The sequence below is a fragment of the Ochlerotatus camptorhynchus genome, unplaced genomic scaffold (genome assembly GCF_037179485.1).
Source record: "Ochlerotatus camptorhynchus isolate MF236.1 unplaced genomic scaffold, CSIRO-AGI_Acam_v1.1 ptg000829l, whole genome shotgun sequence".
NCBI lineage: Eukaryota > Metazoa > Arthropoda > Insecta > Diptera > Culicidae > Ochlerotatus > Ochlerotatus camptorhynchus.
In genome coordinates, this window is record NW_027041289.1 from 73,868 (window position 1) to 92,623 (window position 18,756).

The 18,756-nt window shown below is 39.3% G+C and overlaps 1 protein-coding gene across 1 annotated transcript in view; it reads left to right on the forward strand.

Annotated features, from left to right (window-relative positions):
- Positions 1-17,869, forward strand: part of LOC135715169 (protein amalgam-like) — a 28,710-nt gene extending 10,841 nt beyond the window's left edge. The window contains exons 3-7 of the mRNA XM_065238569.1: positions 5,651-5,796; positions 5,865-6,075; positions 6,248-6,505; positions 17,261-17,358; positions 17,792-17,869. Coding sequence (XP_065094641.1) covers positions 5,651-5,796; positions 5,865-6,075; positions 6,248-6,505; positions 17,261-17,358; positions 17,792-17,857 — 779 coding nt within the window. The 3' untranslated portion in view covers positions 17,858-17,869. The remainder of the gene's footprint in view (positions 1-5,650; positions 5,797-5,864; positions 6,076-6,247; positions 6,506-17,260; positions 17,359-17,791) is intronic.
- The last annotated feature ends 887 nt before the right edge of the window (positions 17,870-18,756 follow it).

The window sequence follows — 18,756 nt, forward strand, 5'->3', positions numbered from 1 at the left end:
ATAATTCATGCAGGAAAGTAATAATGAGCAATTGAAAACGAACACTACGCAATATAAAATAAAACAAAATTCCAATGATATTCAGGAAAAATTCCTTTAAATTGAAAGTTTATGAGCCAATAACCCAGATCAATTTCCATATGGTATTTTCAAGACAGCGATAAGTAGTGATACTGTGTCTTGGCTAACAAAGTCGATGTCGATAAAGAAGATTGACGAATGTGGGTCTCATTGAAAAAGTTACCATTAAACAAAATCAAAAGAGCACTAAAAACAGCTGTTTGAGCAATATATACGTCACAAAAGAGCACTAGAAAATACCATTTGAGCAATATAAAGGTAAAAAAAGACACTAAAAGCACAATGAATGTCCCAGGGAAAATTTTAAAAGCGCTCAACAAAAAATAAGAAATGAGCAAGAAACGTTATGTTATGTCTGTTTGTCTATGGTTCAGAGTGCTAATTTTATACGTTTCTTGCTCATTTCTTATTTTTTGTTGAGCATTTTTAAAATTTTCCCTGGGACATTCATTGTGCTTTTAGTGTCTTTTTTTACCTTTATATTGCTCAAATGGTATTTTCTAGTGCTCTTTTGTGACGTATATATTGCTCAAACAGCTGTTTTTAGTGCTCTTTTGATTTTGTTTAATGGTAACTTTTTCAATGAGACCCACATTCGTCAATCTTCTTTATCGACATCGACTTTGTTAGCCAAGACACAGTATCACTACTTATCGCTGTCTTGAAAATACCATATGGAAATTGATCTGGGTTATTGGCTCATAAACTTTCAATTTAAAGGAATTTTTCCTGAATATCATTGGAATTTTGTTTTATTTTATATTGCGCAGTGTTCGTTTTTAATTGCTCATTATTACTTTCCTGCATGAATTATTTTATTTTCTTTAAGAACGATTCATATTTTAAGATGGCTCATCCTCATGTTCAAGCACACATTTATCTTCTGGTTCCTGGAACTTTTTCAGTTTTTAAAAGATATTTTCATTTTTTTCTTGGGGAAATAATCACGATTTTACAGCATAATTGGATTAAAACAGTGATAACTGTGCGCTTTGTGTGGGACATTTTAGATTTATTTATTGCGGTTATTGAATATGACATTGCTCATTTTGCCACTTTTATGGGAAAATATGTTCAACTGCAGGTGATGAAAGTGAGTTATTTAGTGCTCAAATTTCCTAATTTAGTGGAGATTCATCCTTATTTAATTGAGCGTATTGTATTTACTATTGCCCTTTTTGCCATTTTTACCGCTCACATTCAAATTATTAAAAGAAGTTTCTTATTTGTTTATTGACTTTTTCTTCATTTCTATTGCAACTTGTTTTTTGTTTATTGGTGCACCCCTGTAGTATTTAGTGGCCAATTTGAGATTTTTTATTGCTTGTGCTTTGTTAATTAGGGTACGTATATATTTTAGTCCTCTAGAATGAAATGTTGGCATTAATTTTACAATTCTCTTTGTCTTTTTTTTTTAATTCTTGCAATAATTTGCTAAATTTGATGTCCTTAGCATTTTTTATCATCTCTCTAAATTATTCAACTCAATTTTCTTCAAAAAGAAAATTCGGAATACCCTTGGAGTTCTTATCCTAATACGTTCACAAAAATCATTTAAATATTATCAAAAAATCGTTTCAGATGGATTTTCTCTGGTGTACCCGTGCAATTTCTTGCACATTTTTTAAAGTATTTCTTTGTCAGGCCTGCCATGGTGGTTACTCAAAGTTACTTCATGAGTAACCAGCTCCACAGAATTATTTTTGGCCGCTAACATTTCGATCTACTTGCGCACTTCTAATCAAAACTGCACCAAAATGCATAAGGGGATTTTTGGACGCTCATGATCAAAATATCGCTAAACATACAACAAGAGAAATATTCTGTCTTCATCTTGAATCAATCTGAGCCCTTCAATGTGGAATTGAAAGATTACAATTTTTTTAATCGTTTGTAAAAAAATGTCTTTAAATGTGCCATCAAATATTAATTGTTGTGAAACCATCAGGTAAATAAGAGCCATTTGATTTTAATCGGGCCGCCTCACAGTGGCACAAATCTGGATAAAGACAGACAAAAATATTTTCTACTCTTTTTCGATGTTTTAGAGACTAAGTTTCTTGGGAGAAGCGGCTCAAAATGATATCCCGCATCTTTTGACATACACACCTGAATAATCTTTAAGCTAGTATTACACATCCAAATTCTAACTTTATCAGTTACGAAATAATGGTTTCATGCCTTGGACAGAGTTGTAGAGCAGTTGATTTTAGGAACATTTGCTAAAGACACCAAATTTCTACATCTTAACTCTGTAGATATATAATTGATTTTCTTTTTAAACTACCTTAATTTTGGTTTTTTGAGTCAATTAGTGCTTTTTTTTCAAATTTGATCAATTTATCATGTTGTAAGAAATTGTTGGCATCATTAAAATACATCTTACTTACCAATCAGGCTAAGGCCTTGTTGTCCTCTGCAGTCCGAAGAAGTCGTCTCCACTCTACTTGATACATGGCCACAGTTCGCCAGCCTCGTAGTCTGCGAAGGGTCCGCAGGTCACCTTCTACTTGGATCCACCTTGCCCGCTGCGCGCCTCTTCTTCTTGTTCCTGTTGGGTCGCTTTCTAGAACCATTTTCACTGGGTCGTCGTGCGGCATTCTTACGACGTGCCCAGCCCACCGTAGTCGCCATTTTTTGCAAAGTGGACGATGGATGGTTCTCCCAGCAGCTGGTGCAATTCGTGGTTCATTCGCCTCCTCCACGTTCCGTCATCCATCTGCACTCCACCGTAGATGGTACGCAACACCTTCCGTTCGAAAACACCAAGGGCGCGTTGGTCCTCCACGAGCATAGTCCAGGTCTCGTGGCCGTAAAGGACCACCGGTCTAATCAGCGTCTTGTAGACAGTCAACTTCGTGTGGCAGCGAATTTTATTCGACCGGAGCGTCCTCCGGAGTCCAAAGTAGGCACGATTCCCTGCCATAATGCGTCTTTGAATTTCTCTGCTGGTATCATTTTCGACGATCACCAGTGAGCCCAAATACACTAACTCATCGACCACCTCGATTTCATCACCGTCAATCTGAATTCGGGGTGGGAGGCTAACATTGTCTTCCCTAAAACCTCTTCCTTTCATGTATTTTGTCTTTGATGCGTTGATGGCAAGTCCAATCCGTCTAGCTTCAGCCTTCAGTCTGATGTACGTTTCCGCCATCATCTCAAAGTTCCGTGCCATAATGTCAATGTCATCGGCGAAGCCAAGGAGCTGGATGGACTTCCTGAATATCGTGCCATTCGTGTCTATCCCAGCTCTTCTGATCACACCTTCTAACGCGATGTTGAACAGCAGACACGAAAGTCCATCACCCTGCCGTAACCCCTTTCGAGATTCAAAGGGACTCGAGAGTGTCCCCGATACTCGAACTACGCACATCACTCGATCCATCGTCGCCTTGACCAATCGCGTCAGTTTATCCGGAAGTCCGTACTCGTGCATAATCTGCCATAGCTGATCTCGATCGCCGCTGCAGCAGTACTACCTATGGCTGAACGGATGTCCCTCCAGCCATCTTCAAGAGAAGCTGCGCCAAGCTGCGCCAAGCTGCTCTTCCGTGGGTAGTGCAACTTCCAGCTGCTGCGCGTAGTCCTGGGCAACTCCGGCGTCCCGTAGTTGCTCAATGTTGGGTCGCGGCGTTCGACTTCGACGTGTGTTATGCACCGTCGAGAGTTTTGAGCACATGCATACTGCAACTAGGTAGTGGTCCGAATCTATGTTGGCACTGCGGTACGTGCGGACGTTGATAATGTCGGAGAAGAATTTCCCGTCGATTAGAACGTGATCGATTTGGTTTTCTGTGTGTTGGTCAGGTGATCTCCAGGTGGCTTTGTGGATATCCTTGCGGGGGAAAAAGTTACTTCGAACTACCATACCCCGGGAGGCTGCAAAGTTCACGCATCGTTGGCCGTTGTCGTTCGATACGGCATGCAGGCTGTTTGGCCCGATTGCCGGTCTATACATTGCCTCCCGTTCTACCTGAGCGTTCATGTCGCCGATGACGATTTTGACGTCCCGTTGCGAACAGCCGTCGTACACCTGCTCCAGCTGCGCATAGAACGCTTCTTTCTCGTCGTCGGGTCTCCCTTCGTGTGGGCAGTGCACGTTGATGATGCTATAGTTGAAGAAACGGCCCTTAATCCTCAACTTGCACATCCTCGCATTGATCGGCTGCCAATTACCAAGACTTTGAAAATTTGACCATGTGAGATCATGATCCGGAATATCCAGAACTGGTCCTACGGTGACCATAGGGTTGTTGTTTAGAGTGTCATTGGTCATATTTTTTCGAGTAGATGTGATTTAATATGTCGCTTGATATTTATGAAAGATATTAAATTTGACCATATGGAACCATAATCCGGAATGTCCGGAACCGGTTCTACGATCGCCATATGGCTCTAGGGTTATCATTTTGAGTGCCATTGGTCATATTTCATCGAGTATATGGGATTTGATATGTCGCATGATATGGTTATCTGAGATAATAAATTTGACCATATGGAACCATAATCCGGAACATCCGGAACCAATTCCATGGTAGGCATGTGGTCTTATGATTATTCTCTACCATTTCCGGAAATTCCATGAAAAAAATAATATGTTGTTGCAATGATAAGTAAGATATATGATAAATATTGCAAAAAACACCCCCGTACCAACACATTCTTGAATAAATAACGAAGAGGGAGGGGGCTTGGGGTGAGTACCACCCTACAGATGTAAGAACCACTTACCGGAATGATGTTTGAAAATTTTCAATTTAATCGGTTATGGCATCTCTGAGAAACAAATTTTTGAAAATAAAAAGTTTGTCCCGGGCTTTTACGGGTTAAAGTCGCTAGGGGCGCTAGTGTTTGCCTAAGAAAATGCTTCACTTGCTGAATATGAATATGAAGTTTTAGAGTTTTACCAACTAAATATTCGTGGAATATTCAGTACGTGAAAATCAAAAAAAAAAATCTGATTTATTAATGGTGTATGCAACAAAATGGTTTGTGATTCTCTATGGCCTATACACAGTTTATTGGAATTTTCACGAACAATTGCCTACCTATATATGTATTCCGGACCAATGCATAAGGTCCTGAGCAACATTGAACGATACTCCCCATAGACGTTCTCTTCCGTTAATAACTTGGCTACAAAACCGTTTCTCGTTGTGCTTGGCGTATTGCATTGTTAGATAATAGTTTATTGCATCGAATTGTGTGTTGAAAATAGCTGGAAATGGCTTCAAATAGCTGTGAGAATGCATAGAGAAAATCAACGATAAGAATCGGTCAATGCTTATCAGTACCTAATCCATTGTTCGGCCTGAAATACGAAGGGCGATGATAGTCTGAAATTTTGCAAAATTTCCATAAATTAATGACGCAAAACACATGACCACATCTGAAGCGTACACAGTTTATTGAACCCATCATGAATCTGTTTTGATGCCATTGAACCATCTCATCGTTTTAAGGCTGATGAATTGCAACTCACACTGTGCTCAATCATCCCCATACATAAGATATAATTTATCTTCGTTATCTCAGTATCATTCACTCTTTTTTTCCTATCTAACAGACACCCTTAGTCCCGACCTTCAGATGTACTGGGAAAACAGCATGGTGCAACCGTACTTTGACAATACGACCAAACGAGAAGTGACTGCCATCGCAGGACAGACCATCCAATTGCATTGTCGAGTCAAAAGTCTGGGGGACCGAGCGGTAGGGAAATGCCTTTTTTATCATCCGCTAAGCAATTACCTAATTGAATTACTCGCCACTCGCTACAGGTATCCTGGATTCGGAGAAGAGATCTACATATCCTAACCGTTGGCATACTGACGTACACCAACGACCAGCGCTTCCAGTCGCTCCACACCGAAGGTAGTGACGAGTGGACGTTACGGATAACGTCCCCCCAGGCACGGGACTCCAGTGTCTACGAGTGCCAAGTATCGACTGAGCCGAAAATTAGTCAAGCTTTTCGCTTGAACGTAGTTGGTGAGTAATTAATTTCACGTCCCATTTGTTCGAGTTAATTGCTTCATGAGAGCCTTTTTGTTCAAACGATGTACTACTTTCATATGCTCTAAATAAAATTGATAATCAAAGCAATGTTAAAGACTAATTAAAGGGTGCTTGTTTCATCTTCCCTTTCTTTTTCCCACCACAGTTTCGAAAGCCAAGATCATAGGAAATGCGGAATTGTTCGTCAAGAGTGGTAGTGACATTAATTTGACTTGCGTCGCCCTGCAGTCACCGCAGCCACCTTCCTTCATCTACTGGTACAAAGGCGGCCGGGTGATCAATTATTCACAACGAGGTGGCATCAGTGTACTGACCGAGCAGCAAACTAGAACGAGTCGGCTGGTCATTGCACGTGCTTCTCCAGCGGATTCTGGGAACTACACTTGCTCGCCAAGTAATTCCGGTAAGTACATCAAAAGGATTGGGCTGAACTGGGGCGCATATTTTGTTTGATACTTGGGTTCGTGTTTGCTACATTGCATTTCTTGCCAGGGTTGGGTTTCGAAAGCGATGTGAGGGTATGTGTACGAGATAATTATGGAAGAAAAACGAGAACTTACCGCAGAGGTAAACGCTAATTACAGCATTTGTATGGGTTGATAAATCATTGCTGTATGTCATGTGCCCATTAAATGGGTAATCTTCGATTGTTGGTAAGTTTTTGTTTTTAAAGATTTCCACATACAGGTATACCTCGATATAACGTAACTGTCATTTTTGACTTCCATCGCTGATTTCTAGCTAACAATCATTAAATCAAGGAAAGTAACACCATCGGAGATATGAGACAATCCTCCATCTATTGGTGAGTGTACCCCATTAGGCATAAATACGTTAGGCATACGGACGTTAGGCATACGGACGTTAGGCATACGGACGTTAGGCATAATGGACGTTAGGCATAAAGTCATTAGGCATAATGGACGTTAGGCATAATATACGTTAGGCATAATGGACGCTAAGCATAAAATACCTTGCTGCTGTGCAACTCTAGAAACCTGTTTAACCTGTAAACCTGTAAACAATGCTTAAATTAGGCTTAGCGTTGAACAAAAAATGATACAAGTTAAACAAACATAGTTTATTTAATAAGCACAGTTTGGAATCCATTATTTATCATATCATAAGTGACGTATCTACATATTTACTTAGATCCATGATTAGTAGCGATAGTGGTTAAGTAATCTTACAATGAAAACTCAGCTTAGTTTTGTACTATATCTTGAAATCAATCGCATCTAGAAATAAAAAAATCACACATTTGTTGTAATATATTCTTACACTTTCTTCTTCTTCTTCTTCTTCGCTTTTTAAGCTTATTGCATATGGTATATTAGCTTATTGCGTGCTCTCAACTTAGTGTTATAGATGCACTTCCACAGTTATTAATTGAGAGCTTTCGATGCCTGTACCATTTTTGCATTGGTATAATTGTGTGGCAAGTCCAATCATACTTCTATGCCCAGGGAGGTCCAGAAATTTTCCAACCCGAAAAATTCCTAGACCGGACCGGGAATTGAACCCATCCACCTCCAGCATGGTCTTGCTTTGTAGCTGCGCGTTTACCGACTGAGCTAAGGGAGGCCCCACATATAGCACACATATTGCAAAAGTCAAAGAAGAAAAGGTTTTCCTCAAAGAACAGCTCATGAAATAAAGAATGGTGAATTCTGTGATTTTTCATTCAATAACAAAAAAAAAACAGCCAAGGTTGAATAAAATATAATGCCAAAGAACAGCTCATGAAATCAAGAATGGGTAATTCTGTGGTTTTTCATTCAATAACAAAAAAACATACCTGCTGCTTCCAGGATTTCCTGCCATACTTTTCGATACAACGATTCTGATTTTGTTGTCATCAGAATGAAAACTAGCGGAATCGTCTGCTGATGTGAGGGAGCGATACTTCCATGAACAGTGACGAGTTGCCGAAACAAACAAGGAACTGTGGCAAACGTACCATCTGTAACCCGATACTTTGCCTGTCCAAGACGTCGTTCATGAGTTCCAAAAATTAAGGCTCTTTCATTATTGCCACCGAAGTCAGCAATCAATATACGGTCTCCATTATCATCCTTCTGGAATTCATCCGGTAGATTATGCCTAACGTCCATTATGCCTAACGTCCTTTATGCCCAACGTCCATTATGCCTATCGTACATTATGCCTAACGTCCGTATGCCTAACGACCGTATGCCTCGTGCACCCATCTATTGGTCATGCTAATTTGAATAATTGAATTGTTATTTGTGAGATATGGACCATGGAAGTCAAAAGTGTTAGTTACGTTATATCGAGGTATATCTGTAGATGAACCTCTATCCATTTAATGCTTCGTACAGTACTTTATTACATATATGGGGTACCGTGAAACAGGGTATCTTTGATCATGCGGGTAACTTTGATTGTAGAATATAATGATTATAATGATCTCCTCTCTGCCCTTTTTTTCAAATTGGTAACATTGGTTCCATATTGTACCTTATGGTATTTCCTTTGATATCGTATATAGTTTTTAAATAGTATGTTACATGTTTCCAAACATATTAAAAACATTTTTTTTGTATTTTGCTTGTTTGAAAAAGCATTCAAACCATCACTTACGATAAAGCCACCACACATTTAATGTTGTATTCTTATTACTTATAATGATTTTCTGATTATATACTCATTCAAAGTTTCATATTTCCTGAACTGATTTTTTTTTAGTGTCAGGCATTTTTTTTTTTTAACATTCATCGACCATTATCAAAATAACCCCAAAACAAAATTCTGTAGTTCGGTCACAAAACTAAAATAATAGCGCAAATGCTTTTATTTCCGTTAAACATATTACTAACGAATTGAGATTAGGATCATCTGTACTTGTTCTAGAAACAAAAATTTGTAAAACTTTCTTTGATGTAGAAAATATTTAGAATATGCTTCAAAAAACAATCAGTTTTACCCTGTTTTACAGTATCGTTAAATGGGGTTACATTGATAGTTTTTTTTAAAGAATATTTTTTCACAGCAATGATTTTTTTTCAATTTTTTATTTATTATTTTTTTTTTTTTGAACAAGCGCTGTGATCCTAATGTCAATTCCTCAAGTATTATATCTGAAATTTTGACTACAGAACGACAGTTTTTTTTATCTACAAGTCGTCTATGCATCTCAAGATGGGTACTTTTAGAAGAAAAAATATATTCGAAAAAAAAACTGTTTCGTGTTTGCACTGAATGAAATCCACACAGATGAATTTCATTCCAAGTGAATGCTTCCGCTTTACTGGTGTCTGTTGGATCCATATAAAAAATTGTCTGTGTAATGCAGGTGTTATGTTTCCTGATTTTTTGTAAAAGTCTATATAAATGTCTGTAATAGACGTCTGATGATGGCTGAAGCAACGAAAGCCGAAACGCGCTACCCAAATAATGGTTTATTTCCAGCGTCACCGAAAAAAGCAAATCAAATCAAATCCATATAAACAGAATCGTGTCTAGACTTCACGGAAACAAACTGGTCGAGGGCATTCTACAGGATACCAGATACGGTCGATCTAGAGTGGTAGGCATCATAGTTTTGAAGAACCTCGTCCCATAATTCATGCTGCTGAAGTCAGCCTTACTTAAATCATAGGAGTCGCTTTCAGAGGTATCGTGGAAGCATTGCTATGAACTTATCTTGAATTACATCAGTACAGGAGGATGATCCCTGCAGATTATAACAAGTGGTGATGTAGCTAGCATAACTGTGCTATGCTCGCATACTTCCTCGTTAATGAAGCAAAGATGTTGCAACTTGGCCAATGGCCATCGACTTCTCTCTCCCTCCAGTTTTCGTGCTCCTCTGGTTTCACTCCGACTATAGCATTCGCTGTCGTTTTCCAGGGTGATCCGATTGGGATTATTTCGGCGATAACGTTTACTGCTTCCAACGACGCACTCACGACTCGCATGGCCATGAGTCGGTACGTACTGTTCAGTTTTCTCAGATTTTGCTTGGTTTTGAGCGGTGAAACCCAGGCTGGACCTCCGTACCTCAGTATTGGTCAGGACACACTAGCAAGAAGTCACCTCTTGCCAGGCATGGAAAATCATTTGCATTCATTTCATACATTCATTTACATTCATTTACCTCTAACTTTTTTCATCAACAGCATTCCGCAAAATGATGAATAAAGTTGTTGTAGGTTTTATTATTAGCTACAACTTTTGTTCATAACTCAAATCTGTATCTCTTATGCATCACGAACTAGAGCGGGCAGAACTTTTTACTGTTTTCAGTGAATGTAAAATACATTCACTGAAAAACAGTAGTGGCTTCTGTTCGCTTTGGTTCGTCATACATAAGAGATACGAATTTGAGTTGTTAACAAAAGTTATAGCTAATAACAAAACCTACAAAAGCAAAACAATCATTTTGCGGAATGCTGTTCAAGAAAAAAGTTAGAGGCAAATGAATGTAAATGAATGCACGAAATGAATGCAAATGATTTTCCATGCCTGCCTCTTGCTACTGCTTCGCGCAGAGTTGTACAACATGATTCTGGCTACCGCTTTTATGGCCTTCGCTGCCTTCTCACAGGTATACTCAAAGGGGTTGTTGAAATTTAGCCGGACGTCCATCAGCACACACTGATACTTCAGTACGCACTTCGAGGCTATGGCGTGTTCTCCGACGGTTATTTCTGCTCGCTGCACCACTTTGCAGTTACTGACCTATAGCTCCTCCGTTTTTTTTTTTTTTTTGTGGGCTATCTACAGCTTCGTTCCTTGCATCCAGTTACTAATCATGTCGATCGCCTCGGTCGGACCAAAATTTACACCTCTTCCAGCGTCTTGCCTGTTACCGTCTAGACGACGTAGTCCACAAAGCCAGAGATCTCAACTCCTTTGGGCAGCTTTAGTTATACATCCCGTTTCAAAGAGTTGAACCAAGGATGGAGCCTTGTGGAACTCCCACCGTGATCCTAATCGATCTCTGTCCCATGTCTGTCTCGCAGACCAGAGCCCGGATTTGGAAGTAATTGATTAGAATCCTGCACAGGTAGCCTGGGACCCTCATTCAATGCAGCGCTTTGGCGATGGCCTCCCAGCTGGCGCTGATAAATGCATTCTTGACGTCGATCGTTATCACGGCGCAATATCGATCCCCTGAATTGCATCCACCGTCGATCACTCTTTCCGGAATCCAGGCATATAGACCTGTACGATGCTGAACCCCCGGCAGTTTTACTGGATTCGGCAGCAACATTAGCATCTGTATCTTCCACCTTTCACAGAAGTGACCCTCGTCCAGGGATTTCCGCAGCACCATCCTGAACATGTTCGAGGACATCTGGATCACCGCTTACAAAGTCACGTTGGGGTTCCATCCGGACCGGGACTTTTCTTCACCTTCAATCCTTTCACCACTGCTACGAGTTCCTCGTTGGTAACTTTGACATTATCTCCCTCTCCCTCTCCGTACGGTGTCCAGGTGGCCAGGTCGTTAGGTCGTGTTTCGGGAAAAATCCTTCCACGACGACTTTCAGCTTCTTTAGGCACATTTCAGCGGGCATCGTTGGACCTCTGATATTCGCCATCACGGTATGTGTCGCCCTAGGGGTTGACATCTTAGTCTCGACACAGCTCCTTAAATCAGTTTGACTTGCTCTGCTTTATTTCTCGTTGAAGTTCTTCTCTGTCTGCTTCCGTTCTTCCTCTCTGAACACGTCTACTGTCTCTGAGACAACTAATGCAGAGGTTAAGTGCCTCGTTCCACCAGTATGCTGGACGTCATCTGTTATTTGGCTCCAGTTTTCTCGGCATGGTCATGTCACATGCTCTCATTAACGTTTCTGTCAGCTTGCTAGCGGGGCCTCTTTCCACATGAAGTACTTCAACGAGAAGATCCTTGTCGAAAGCCTTCGTCTTCCATTTCCGGTCGCAAATTATCGTTGTGCGTACTGCCACAGTATTGCATTGGCCGATGTCATATCGGATCACCAGATGGTCGCTATACTATGGGTATATCAACACTCTCCAATTCATGTTTGCCACCAGCGACGGACTGTAGAAAGTTATGTACGTCAATAATGGATTCCCGGCCATCTCTGCTACAAGTGCTGCTGGTGCCTTCGTTGGACAGCATAACTTCAAGCTTTGCCAGAGCTACCAGCAGACTGTGTCCTCTTGCATTGGAACATCTGCTTCCCCACTCCACTGCCCAAGCATTGAAGTCTCCTCCGATGACTACCGGTGTTCTTCCGATCAGCTTTTTGGTAGGATGGCCCTAATGGAGTATTATGGGTCACCCACTATAATGGGCCACTTCCATTTGATCAACACGCAGAACTGACAGACCCATATTACAGATTAGTTGGCCCATAATACTAGGGTGACTGTACACGGTTGGGGACATAGCTTGATCGGAAGCTAGAAAGACATACACGCAGGCAAAAGAACGTAAGAATTCTATAAGAGACACTTATGAATTTTAGCCTCAAGAAATCAGTATGAACTTCATTAAATTGCCTTATGAAAAATAATGTTGACAAACAAATAATATATCGGACCAGACTGGAACCGAACCATGGACGTTGAGCTTATGGCGCCCGTATGTTGACCACTCGTCTTGCAACGCTTGGAACAAATGGAATGGTTAAAGGCGAATAAGTGCTACCTCATGTTACCCGAAAATCATTCATAAGTCAGTCAGACTTATGGAATTCATATGTGTTGTTCATAAGTCGAGCCTTATGAAATTTTTAAGTTTATTTTACTCAGGTTTGGTTCCCAGGTTCCCATTAACATACGTGTATCATCTTCGGCTTTACTTCGCGAAGCAGCTTGCCAACTAGTTGGTCGTTTCCTTCTACCGGCATGAGCGAGCTATATTCCAAAGGCAGTTTTTTATGACAAAATGGGAAGAAGATTATATCATTATTGCTTTCCATTTCTGACATAGCGTTATCGTTCGGCTAGTTGATCGCTTGTCATTTTGTCATTTTGAGATATTTTTGGTCATGAGTCAATAAGTCGTGTTAAAACCATCATGTAACAAATCACATGAGAACCTAAAAAATAAATCAATGGTTATCATGTTTAACGTTTAGTTGATATGATTAGCTGTTCAGCAGCTCATCGAGTAATTCTGCGAGAGAAACCTTTGAATTGGTTTTGAAAAACATAAATAGATGCTGTTGGTTATTTTACCCCATGATGCGTATTACCTCATCATACCCTACTGCAGCAATTGCAGTGAAGGAATTAATTTGCATTTTAATAGAGTTTTATATGCCTAGAAATCTGGGAGCAGCATGGCTACGTCCATTCAGGTGAATTATATAATTCAACTAGGCATGTTCATTTAGGTTGAGCGAATAAAAATTTTATAAAGGCAATGCACAGTGGTCTAGAAAGGGAATTCAGCTTGTCACGTGATTTAGATAAATTATGTCTTCTTATTTGATTTTAACCTATGCATATTCCGAAGCATGGCGAGAGCAGTGGAGAATGCACAGGTCTCATAGTTGTAACATTTGTCGTTCGAGTACAGTTGGCAAACTATTTTCTATTTTTTTTCGACATGATTCATTTCACACACTAATACACTCCACATTTTTCTTTCTCCATTTTTTTGCATTGGACCGCAGCAAGGTACATGTTATCCTTCCCTCATGCGGTCTCCACAACCATCCCACGATGATGAATCCTACATAATTGTAAGCAAATCTTACATCCCCTGGTTGGGTGAAGCTACATTGCAGAAGAAGTTTTATTTCTTTATCATTTCTCAAGTTGCTCTAAAATTTTAAAAACACTCAAAAAAAATTCAGAAAAATTGCTCTATAGTGAAAACGGTAAAGATTGAAAAAATCTTTATTCGACAAAGTAGCTTGAAATCATCTCAGGTACAACTTTTCTGAAAAACATGCGTTTTTATTTTCAAAAATATAAAAGTTAATTTTTTCAGAAAAATAATTTGAGGTCCACCCTAATTTTGAAAACGGGTAACAGAAGGAGCTTTTAAGCTGAAAACGCACCTCTAAAAATTAGGATAAATGCACTAGGACTTTTGTCTTCCTAATTCTCACTAGACCACTGTGCATAGCCATTAACTATTGATATGAGCTTGCTTGAGCTTGAGCTTGATTGACCGCCCACGGTTGCTACTCTGTTATTTCCAGATCATCTGTAATTACACAGAGAACCAATAGACGATTCTTGGGACTAGCAATCTTCCTCAATGTGTAAAAACTGGTGATCTCAAATTAGGCAATACCAGCGCCGGCCACGCCCGAACATGGTTAGGAATGTGTTGACGTGACACTCGCTTTGATAGAAGTGCCATTTACTATTGATATGAACTATGAACTAAAAGACTTCAAATCCGTAAAATTATGCAGAGGTGAACCAGCCCAACAAACTACCCGTAAAATAATGTGAAAAACAAAACAATGATAAAAATTTCTAGCTCACCCACTGATATGCATTGCAAAATTTGGACCAAGAATTAAAAAAAAAAACCTTGCCCAGAATGTGGAAAATGGATTGAAGAACACCAAACCTTGAAATTTCATAGAAACTATCACCAACTTTCAATACTTTGAATCACGAAGCAATCGCTAGCTATCAAATTAAAACTATCACTGTAAAAAAATCTGAATATTACTGACAATTTAAACATGCATGCGTGTGTAATCTAGTATTTTTTTACGCAAACTACCAACATGTAAGAAATGTTGCTGAAAAAGATGAAGAAATTGCATGTAATAATTTAATTATTCCATGAAATGCCTCATAACTGTACATGATCTATAATGTAAACATTAATTATGAAAAAAGTGATGAATTTCTGATAGGCCACCTTCCAGTCCGTATCATTGCCCCACAATATGAACCTGAGTAAAAAATGGTAAAAATTGGTGTAGTTGTAGAGGTCGCGCAAATAATTTGAAATGTGTATGCGAATTACTATGGAAGAATTTCAAAGAAAAAATAATAGGGTACATTGACAGATGAATGTCAAAAAAGCCAATTTCATCACAACAATAACAAGCTTGTTGGCAAAAACATGCACATTTTTGTCAACGTTTGAACAACTACAACTAAAGTTAGAGCAATGTAACCAAAACTTATTCACTGAAATCTCCAAACAAACTTCAAATCATCTGGCCATCCTAAACCTTCATAAATCTTTACCGTTTTTTGCACACGTTCATATTTTGGGTTTATGAATCACACACTTAGAAAAATTCATGTAAATTTAGGTGTTCTGAGACTGACATATAGAAGCGTCAATTTTGACATAAAATTGAGTCATAATAGACGCGAAATTCAGCTCAATCAAACGTACTTTCGAACTTTTCAATCTCGGAGCACTTAATTTTAGATGCCATGTTTGTTTACGTGTCATCCTTTTATGTCAAAAATGAATTCCGTCACGTGTAAGATTAGGTATTTCTAAATGTGCAGCCTATGGGAAATTATTCATTTTTTTTTAAATGAACCACGCTAATGTACATCATATGTAACAGAAATTTACTTTTTTCGATTTATAACTGAATTTGACCTTTACATTAAAATTCTCAACAGTAATTTAAAATCAGATGCATTATGCATAATCTATTAAAAACGAATGACCAGGTTATATGAATTCTTGTGACCTATCTATGGGTAGTACATTGTTTAACCAGCTCAAATTAATGTTTGCCAGAGACAATGTTATCATATTTCGGTTTTAGTTGTTTTGGATGATACTTTGGTTGTAACTTTTCAAAGAGTGTTTAAATACGCAATGATTTGATTTCTATGTTATATAAGACGATGGACGTCAGGGTGGACGACCGCATCTATTTAATAAATTATTATGAACCAACTCTTCCTATACAGGCCTGTTTCAACCCTGTATCTACCATGTGAATAAATGTTTTCTGCTCAATAACTTCATTTCACTTCACACCAGTGCGGTTTATCCCGACACCTACGTGTAAGCTAGTCGTACCGGTAGACGTTTAGATGCAAACAGTCCCACGTTCACTCCAGGCCGAGCCAGCATGGTCTCTAAGTTGGCACACTTACTGCCCATCCAACAGCTCGTACATGCTTGGTCATGTTTAAAATAAATTACGGTTCATTTTAGAATTTTATGCACACATTAAGTGCGATTTACACTAGTACCAGGGGAATACAAACACTGGCACAAACTTTCCCCTCACGTGGGGCTTCATTGACACCGAGTTGAGAGCTCACCTAACGCTCCGATTCACATACCTAGCACACTTCATACGTAAGTATCTATGTAGACAAGCAGTGCTGATGCTGCACGTCTGAGATGACCAGCCTTTAGCTGCAAAAGAGACCGATTACCCACCTACCTACCATCTACGTCAAGGCTGGCTGAGTCACATGGAGCTGTCCCGACTCACGTACACCGGAGGGAACCATTCCGAATGGTTCACCAAATGGACGCCGATTTATCGCCTCTTTAGCCGTTCTAGTAGGTTTCGTTCTTCTGCATGGTGCTGCTGCCCGCAGTTCAGCAAATGCATCACACTTTACGTATGTGTGAACCCTTCCGATGCCTGTGTACCCACGCCACGTTACCAATCTGCTGCACTGAAACCGACTGAGAAAATGCGCATTCGATCCAAACACATGCACACTCTCTAAAACCAAACCATTTTAAGTAATCTGGAAGTACGTTCCGTACGTGCCAAATTGAGGCAAAACGAATAAGTTTTTCGAATTTCTCCTTTAAAAGCGGCAGAGCAGAGGGCATGCGACCGTAACGCAAATAATCACAACGAACAATGCTTTAATTTGGAGAGTGATGCTCCCTACCTGTACCTGCGACAGATCCAGTATCGCTCGTGCGTAATAATGAAACTTTAGCAATTTAATAGCTCGCTCGAAAACTTCAAAGCTTTGAACTGCTAGTATTTCAGTCAGGACTAATCATATTTGTATAATTTCTGGATTTTCTGCTAATTCTAATAATACAACCCATTACCAATGGTCAAATAAGATTCATTTCTAAATAAGTTTATGTGTAAATTATTAATTTACGTTGCCCAAAATCTGTTTATAAAGCTGTCGCTATCAAAAGAGAAAGCCCCTTTCTTTCTAACCCCCTCAAATATGGACCAATGGATTAAGCAGTGTTTGTTTCTCATCCATTTTACTGTAGATTCCGCCAGTGTTGTGGTTCACGTCATCAAGGGAGAGCATCCGGCCGCAATGCAGCATGGTGTGAATAGTGCACAAATTGTGCATAAATCAGAACAAGTAAGTATCGGCAATATACCTACTAACATATCCTGGTTGAAAAATTAGACTCCTGATGGACGGGTTGTTGAATACTTTCAATGTATGTACTAAGTCACGTTTATAAAAAAAAATATCATTACATTCTGGACAAACCACAATAATTATCAATGCATTACTCAAGGTGCACTTCGTTCGAACAGTTTCCAATCAAAACCTTACCCTGAACATTATTTATTTTCTCTATACTGCCACCCATAAATCATTTATCTCGTTAAATGTCCAACCCAGAATGGGTTCATAATTCACTAATCGTGCTTCTCTGTTGCTAACCTACATCTATTCGCTATATCATCTCCTGCGCACTAATCACTGCGGCTGCTGCTACGGATCTTCCTATGGATCAACGTATCGATGGATGTATGCTTCCACCACTTCCACATGACATCCACAGATCATCGGAGCACTCGTTATCTCCCTCTGCTTCCATCTGCTGGTCAACGTTCTTCCCAACAGGTAAGTCAATTTAGAATGATTAATTCACATCGGTTAGCAGCAATCAGAAGCGATTTTCCGTCAACATAAATGCCATGCCGCTGTCGGAGGTATAACTTTGACCAGGAATGCGGGCAGTGCAGATATGCGCTATCTTTGGATGGGTCGCTATGTCACGGTCGATGAAATAATTTCACAATTTCAGTGTTATATTTTTGGTTTATCAACATGAGATGGCAAATTGCGACTTTTATCAATGATGCTGAGGAATATTTTGAAGTTAAGTGATATTCCGATTAATGTAAAATTTAGAGCTTCCATTTCCCGGGGGTTTGCAGCATCCCGGTATTCGAGAAATATTAATTTGATTTCTGGGTAAGTGAATAAAGTTTACCTAAAATGATAACCGCTAGTTCCAGATTATTTTTTCATCGATTTTCTGGAATGTAGGGGAAAGTGGGGCAATTTCGCCAATGGGGCAATGTGACCACTAGACTGACTCACAAAAATAAAAGTTCTAACTTTCCAAGGACCTTTAGGTGAGAAAACCATTCTCTGAAAGTTTCAGCTCATTTGGTTGTAGGATGAGCTTGCGCTTTTATTTTGAATTTTGTATGGGGATTTTGGATAAAATACTCTATCGATCATAATAAGGTTCCTTATTATCAATTTGATTCAAATTTTCAAAATTTGTAGGTCAATTAATGAGTAACAGTTTTGCTGAAGATTTCATCATGAATCCAGTTAGTTTTCTTGAGATATTCGCTTTTGAATATAAATGAGCATTTTGTATATGAAAGTTTCAACCAAATCTGCTATATTAACATTAAACCAAAAGTGTCAGCCCGTGAAACGTAAAAAAACTGAAACATTCAGAGAGTGGTTATCGCATCAAAAGACACGAGCCTGTAGAATATGAATTTC